The sequence below is a fragment of the Salpingoeca rosetta genome (assembly GCF_000188695.1).
Source record: "Salpingoeca rosetta unplaced genomic scaffold supercont1.36, whole genome shotgun sequence".
In the NCBI taxonomy this organism is placed as follows: Eukaryota; class Choanoflagellata; order Craspedida; family Salpingoecidae; genus Salpingoeca; species Salpingoeca rosetta.
In genome coordinates, this window is record NW_004754898.1 from 726,499 (window position 1) to 733,998 (window position 7,500).

A 7,500-nucleotide genomic window follows, 5' to 3' on the forward strand; every position below is an offset into this window, starting at 1 on the left:
CCACTCTGACGCGCGGCCGAGCGGCTCCAGTGCGTGGACGCGGCCGTTGTTGGCGATGCGACACGTGTTGATGTCGTACAGGCGACTCGGGAGAAACTCGAAGTAGCCAGACACGTACATGTGGGTCCACCACGGCTGGACGGGGTTGGCCACGGCCATCTTACCGGCGCGGTACGTGCCTTTGACGTAGAAGTCGTTGATGGCCATGGACGACTCGCCCGTGAAGGTTGCGCCGGCTTGGCGGGTGACCTGGTCCAGGTTCAAGGTGCTGCCGACGTCAACGGTGAGGCCGATCATGACCCCCGCGTTTTGGCTGCGCATGTTGACGTGGCGCCACGCCTCGACGGTGCCGGTGATGTTCCATTGGTCAACACGGGCGAGGTGCTCAAACGCGTCAAAGGTGAGCTTGGACCTGCGATGCACGCCAGAGCTTGAGCCCGACGTCCACGGCAGCGGGAGCAGCTCCACCAGGTTGGCGCGAAGCTCAAACAGGCCCGCGTTGAAGGTACCGTCCTTGATGCGGATGTACACATTGTCGACGGTCGTGCCAATGCGGGACGGCTCATACGCGTACCACGCGCGCGGCGACGCGGCGTGGCCGTCAACGTCGAGGACAACTAGGCCGGACACGTCGATGGTGGAGGTGGTGTTGAGGTTGACCGGGCGCCTGACATGCATTTCGCCTGCAACAGTGATGCTGGTGAAGAGCGCGGGTGCAGAGACGAAGTTGGGGTCAAACGTAAACACGCCGCGGTCGTACGAATCGGGGCTGCTGCTGACGAGGGTCCGACCCACGGTGAGTGTGTCAACGGGTGGGAAGACGCATTCGAGGCGACCGGCGTCGAGTCGGCCATCAACACTGATGCTCTCAAAGTGCAACAGGGACGACGCATTGGCTGTCCATGTGTGATCCTGGGTAGCATGGCCAAGGCTATCGAGGGTCATGGTGCCACCGTGGTGCACGTCCAAAGACGTGGCGCGAGATGTGCGGTCCTGGTTGCGGATGCGAACCTGGCGCCGCACCGAAACCTCACCGCTCACGTCCATGCTGTCAACGTGTGCCTGGAAGTCGAAGGCGTCAAAGGTGAGCGTGCCACTGACGGTGACCTGCGCCGCCCTGAGCGCGAGGTATCCGCCGTCCATGCGGCCGGAGACGGAGACGGTGACGTCGTCCACAACGCGGCCAATCACAGATTCCTTGTACTGGTCCCAGGGCACGGTTGGCACGCCCTGGTGCCCGTCGTCGTCCAGGGTGAGCGTGCCGCCCACGGACACGGTCTGCGTTATGTCAAAGTTGACGGGGCGGCGAACAGTCATGATGCCGTTGACGGTGACGGAGTAGAAGAGGGCCGGATCGCCAATGTTGACGGGGTCAAAGGTGAACACGCCGTTGACTGTGGACGTGGGCGACACGACGGTCCTGCGTACTTCAAGCGTGTGCACGCCCGGCATGATGCTCTCCAGCCGGCCCGCGTTCAGGCGCCCGGCCACGATCAGGCTCTGGGTGTAGATGAGAGAGCTGGTGTTGCCAGTCCAGACGTGCTTGGGGGTATTGTGACCAAGAACGTCGAGGGTGACGGTTCCAGAGTGCGTGAGCGAGAAGCCGTCCATGCGACTGCTGCCGTCCTGGTTACGGAAGCGCACGGGGCGCAAGACGCTGAGTGTACCCGCCACATTGACGGAGCGGACCCAGGCGCGCTGTTGGTTGGCAGCATCAAAGGTCATGACGCCTGTGGAACCGATGCTGAGGGAGTCCGCCCGCAGCCAGAGGTAGCCGGCCTTGAAGCGGCCGTTGATGCTCACGTCGAGTGTGTAAATGGTGCTGCCGAGCACCGAGGGCGGGAAGGCTTCCCACGCCGGCGCGTCATCTGCCGTGTGGCGCTCGTTGTCGAGGGTGATGATACCGGCGCTGCTGGTGATGGACAAGCTGTGTGTTGTGGTGAGGTTGATGGGCTTCTCCACCGTCAGCGTGCCCGAGACGGAGATGGTCTGGTACCGGATGACGTGGCCGAGAGATGGCGGATCAAATGTCATGGTGCCGCCGACGACGAGGTCATTCGTGCCCTCCAGGTACGTCTCGTACTGGCCAGCGCTCAACACGCCGTCCACGCGCATGGTAGCGGTGTGCACGTGGGACACGGTGGGCTGCGACCACGCCTTGGTGCCCGTGGCGTGGCCAACAGTGTCCAGGGTGACGCTGCCTGAGGCAGTGATGGTGAAGAAGTCCATGCGGTCCACCTTGTTGCGGGCGTGCACGTGCACGGGGTTTCGGATGTCCACGTCTCCGCCGATTGTGGCGCGTGTGAAGTGCACGCGATCGGCAGTAGCCTCCATGGTGATGGCGCCACCGGTGCCGACGGTGAGGGTGCCGCCCTCAAGCTCCACCAGGCCCGCACGGAAGGTGCCGGACACGGAGAGCAGGTCCGTGTGCAGGGAGGAGCCTGTCGCTGTTGACCAAACGCCGGGCGCGTTGCTAGTCTGCGCGACGTAGTCGAGGGTGAGGACGCCCGAGGAGCCGACAGAGGCGGAGGTGAGGTTGCTGGTGCAGTCCCTGGCGCGGATGGTGAGCTGGTTGTCGATGAACAGCCTGCCGCCAACGCTGAGGGTGGTGGTGCACGCAATGTCGTTCTTGGCACGCATGGTTGTGGTTCCGCCCGAGATGGAGGTGGACGCGGCAACAAGCTCAAGCAGGCGGGCGGTGAAGGTACCGGCGCTGGAGACGGCGTCCGCGTGCAGCGATGAGCCGGCGGGCAGCCAGTCGTCGTCGTCGTCGATGGACACGGCGCCGGAGCCGCCAATGGCAAACGAGGTCATCGGCGACGTGCCGTCCTGTGCACGGAACACAACGCGGTTGTAGACGGTGAGGCGGCCGTTGGAGTACAGGTCGTCGACGCGAAGCAGATCGTCCTTGACGAGCATGGTGACGGCCGCGTTGCCGCTGGTGAGGCGGAACGACCCCGCGCGAACGTTGACGTGGCCGGCCTGCCACGTGCCGCTGACGGTGATGCTGACGTCATCGATGGTGGCGCCGATGGTGGAGACGTAAGTGGTGTCGAAGACGGAGCTGTTGTCGCTGCTGGTGGCGTGGGCGATGTTGTCAAAGACGAGGAGCCCGCCCACGGACATGTCCTTGAGGCGGTGCAGGGTGACGGGCACGTTGATGTAGCTGGTACCGCCGACAGCAAGCGTCTGCACGGGTACCTGCTCCTCGTAGTCGTTGAACGTAAGGTCCATGCGGCCGTTGATGGTGAGCGTGTCGACAAAGTCGAGGTCGACGCGGGTGAGACCAGGATACATGGTGCAGCCTGAGCCCACGGTCCAGAAGTCAATGCCCACCATAGACGTGTCCGTGAATACACCATCGTCACGCAGGTAAGCGACGTAGTCCCAGTACATGACTGCACCTGGGGACCCCGGCGACGAGAGGGTGATGGACTGCGAGCGGCCGCCGGCGGCAGTGTACCACGACACGGGGTGGTAGAAGTACACGGTTGAGTCTGCTGCGCTCAGCGTGTTGATCTTGGTTGTGCCGTTCACGTCCACGCGCAGGGACGACGAAGAGGCCAGAGTGACGGCAAGGACATCGAAGGTGCAGCCGCCAAGGCGGACATGGGACGATGCCTGCACGGTGAGGGAGGCGAGGTCCACGCTGGTGGTCGGTGTAGACCAGAAGCCGAAATCAACGACGACCGTGCTGGTGGTGGCCGGCAGCGCGGAGTCCTTGAAGCTGAACATGCCAATGGCGTTGAAGGTGTGCCGCAGGACACCGCTGCGCGTGGGAGAGGCGCCACTGGAAAACGCGCCGCCCTGCTCAGTGATGTGGTGCTCCTCGTTCTGCCACACCCACTCGACCGTGTCGCCGTAGTGGATGTTGAGGTCCTGCCAGCCGGCGGTCGGCGACCACTGGATACGGTGCGTGGTAGGTTGCGAGCGCTGTGCATCCAACGCGAGGGAGGAGGACGAGTCAACGGTCACATCTGCGGCGCTGAAATCAACGGCGCCGTCGATGGTGAGCAAGGAGCGAACGAGGGACGTGGCGAGTGTGGATGCGAGCGTCCATGCTGTGGTCGGGCTGCTGCGCAGAACAGTGAACTTGGTGTCGCTCAGCGAGAGCGAGGCCGTGCGCAGCTGCGTTGTGGGGGATGTTGCGTGCAGGGTCACGCCGCTTCCCATGCGGGAGAAGGACAGGGCCGGTGTGTTGGGCACGGTGAGCTTGCCAGCGACGTCGAGAGTGCCCGACACGTCCACTGCACCAGAGCCCTTGAGCACGAGCTCTGCCCTCGGTCCCACAATGGCGCGGGAATCGAGCAGGGTGAGCACCTCGACCTTCTGTGACTCCATGACGTGGAAGACGCCCGTCTGCCCATCAATGGAGGTGAAGGAGGCGGTGGCGCTGCCGCCCTCCACAACCACCAGGCCGCCCTCGCGGATGATCAGGTGGTCCACTTTGCTCGACCAGTACGCCGGATCGTACAGGAACGCGGTGTCTGTAAGGGAATGTTTGGGGTTGTGGTTGGGGTTGGGAGAAGTGGGGGGGGGGGTGTTAAGGATGAGTATGGTGGGAGGTGTGTTGGGGTGAGATGAGTGTGTGGATGCGAGGTGCGTGGGATGAGTGGTGTGTTGAGTGAGAGAAGAAACAAGGGTTGAAAGCAAAGGAGGGCAGGCGCGTAAAGGTGGCAGGAAGGGAAGGTGACAGAAGGTAATGGGGCAACAGAAAGGGACCGACAGCGAATGAAGACATTCAAACACACGCACACACAACCACACCACCGCACACACACACGCACACCTTTGTAGTCTGCAAGCCACGCTGTGTGATCGTCAGCAGGGGCCACGCTGGTTTGGCGGAAGGCGCGCCCGGCGTCAATCTCAAGCGACTTCTCGCTGATCATGTATACAATTCCGGGCCCACCGTTACCAGATGCTCTCGTGCCTAAGATGCAAGAATGAGGGATGTGAGCGTGGAAGGGGGAGGGGAAGTGTGGTTGAGAGGTGACATTAGAAGACATTGGTAAAACACAGCGCAACACAACGCGACGCAACACCGCATGACAAAGCAAAGCAACCATCTTACGTTGGTTGACGGTGACGGTAAAGCTGCAGTAGACGGACGCGCTGTACAGGAACACCTTTGTCACGCCAAGGTGGAAGCGGGACCCTGGTGCGATGGATGCAGACAGGCCACTCTGCACGGTGAAGGAGACGACGGCGTCGTTGCGGTCGACGTCTGCCGTGATGGTGATGTCTGCTGGACACAGGCCGCTTGTCTCCGTGAGCATGTTGGGCGTCACCACCACCTGCGTGGTGCACGTGTCTGTGGCGTAGATGCCGTCGGAGGCGGAGAAGGTGAATGCGTGTGTGCCTGTGCCAACAGTGGCCGGCATGGACGGGCTGGACACGCCAACTTGCGGCCAGACGGCAACGGTGGAGGGCAACACGGCGCCCGAGGGATCGACAGCTGTTGGGGTATCAAGAGTGATGGTGGCACTGGACGTGCCATGGTGCAACTGGCTCTCGGGGCAACTGGATGATAGTTGGGGGAGGGAGGGGGGTGCAAACGGATGTGACGAAGGCGGTTGGGGGGTTGGGGGTTGGGAGGGACATGAAGGGGCGTTTAGAGAACTAGATAGTTTATGTTGGAGAGAGCGGCGTGCAACAAACACATGTGTGTGCGTGCGCTGACACACAGACAAAGACACAGACGGAAGTAATACATCCATTGCAGCTGCAGGTCCACTCACCCGTTGACAAAAAGAGGCGATGGATGAACGGGCAGCTGGTTATTGCTTGTTGGCGTCTCGGCGTACCCGAGGACGTCCATGCGGGCGCCAACGGCGGTGCCGCCGAGCGGGTAGATGCGAATGCAGCGTGCACGCACGGGTCTGAAGCGGGTAAACACCTTCTGCGTGGGGCTGGTGCTGCCGAGGAACGTGCGCGTGACGCCCTCCTCGCCGTATGTGGTGAAGGTGCTGCAGTCGAGCGAGTACTTGACCTCAAACTCCCGCACGACGTACCGCGTCAATTCGTTGCCTGTAGCGTTGGAAGGGTTGAGAGAGAGTGGGGGGGGGACAGGGGGGTGAGTGAGTGAGTGAGTGAGTGAGTGAGGGTGTTGCGAAAGGCACGGGTGTTTGTGAAAGACGGAGCGCACAGGCCCACACGACCGTGTGCGCGGGGGCGACTTAAAACGCACATCCGTCACAGTAGTCTGGGCAAAACGACAAGGTTGGCATAGGAACAGTGTCTACGGTAGCGCATGCACACTCAGATGCATGGACGCGCAAACACCAAAATGCAAACACCGACACGCAAACGCATGAGCATGACTCCACAGACTGAGAGCATGCAAAGACGAGTGCAAGGACCCACCCTGTGTGACAACGCCGGAGACAACGTATACATTGCCCAGGTTCATCTGCAGGTACGGGTCGGCATCGTTCGTGTTGGGGCTCCAGCCACCACCAGCAGACACGCCACCGTACAGGCGCGCCCAGTCGTCAAGGTGGCCCGGGGTTGAATCGACGCTGTACGAGTACGAGTTGCAGTTGCTGATGACACTCGTCGAGCACTGCAACTGGTCGCGGGTGACGGGGAGCCAGCTCGACGCAGACACAGCCCCGATGCTCGCCGTTGCATGAAGCTGCACATCGGGCCCTGTGTGTGTGTGTGTGTGTGTGTGTGTGTGTGTGTGTGTGTGTGTGTGTGTGTGTGTGTGCAATTGTGTGTGCAATTGTGTGTGCAATTGTGTGTGCAATTGTGTGAGTCAGGCACTCCAAGGACATGGCAAGTACTTGGTACATAGCACATGGAGATGGCAGTTGCTTGAACTTCCACAGCGAGCGCACGCGTACACGATGTACACACACACACACGCACACGATACACACGCACACACACGCTCGCACGATACACACTCTCTCGCACGCTACACGCACATACACACAAACACATACACACAGAGAATACACGCACGTGTGAGGCCGCCGTGGGCTTGGATGAGGGCCGAAGGGTAAGTGCGGACTGCTGCCTCGACAATGACCTCGCCACCGGCACCAGCACCGCCGTACGTGGACCCTGTGCCGCCATTGGCCTGCACAAGGGACAGCGACCCGCCACCAAGAAACTCCTGGCACACGATGCGGATGGTGCCGCCAGAACCACCACCGGCACTCGCAGTCGAGGCATCCTGGCCATTGGCAAGCAGCTGTCCGTACAAGACAAACTGCTCCTCCACGAAGATGTCGAGTACGCCACCACCGAGGCCGCGGCCCTGACCACTGATGTCGCCGCCGCCGGCAGCACCGCCGCTGAGCGACTGCAAGTGCTGCGACGGGTCGCTGGCCTGCACCGCTGCAGAGTTGCCGCCGGCCGTCCAGAAGGAACCGCCGGCTGCGCCCTGCCCGCTCGCGGTGGCCGACGGGGCCGGGGTGGAGCACGCAAGCGGCAGGGGCTCGGCCACGATGCTGGCGAACTTGGTCACGGTGAGGTTGCCGCGCACGATGA

At 62.2% G+C, this 7,500-nt stretch overlaps 1 protein-coding gene across 1 annotated transcript in view; it reads right to left on the bottom strand.

Moving 5' to 3' along the window:
- Positions 1–7,500, bottom strand: part of PTSG_13037 (uncharacterized protein) — a gene marked incomplete at its 3' end in the record, with an annotated part of 41,297 nt that overhangs the window by 30,712 nt on the left and 3,085 nt on the right. The window contains exons 5-10 of the mRNA XM_004988397.1: positions 6,970–7,500; positions 6,367–6,651; positions 5,742–6,030; positions 5,075–5,523; positions 4,790–4,933; positions 5–4,487 (exon numbers count right to left, since the gene is read on the bottom strand). The exon at positions 6,970–7,500 is cut by the window's right edge and continues 176 nt beyond it. Coding sequence (XP_004988454.1) covers positions 5–4,487; positions 4,790–4,933; positions 5,075–5,523; positions 5,742–6,030; positions 6,367–6,651; positions 6,970–7,500 — 6,181 coding nt within the window. The remainder of the gene's footprint in view (positions 1–4; positions 4,488–4,789; positions 4,934–5,074; positions 5,524–5,741; positions 6,031–6,366; positions 6,652–6,969) is intronic.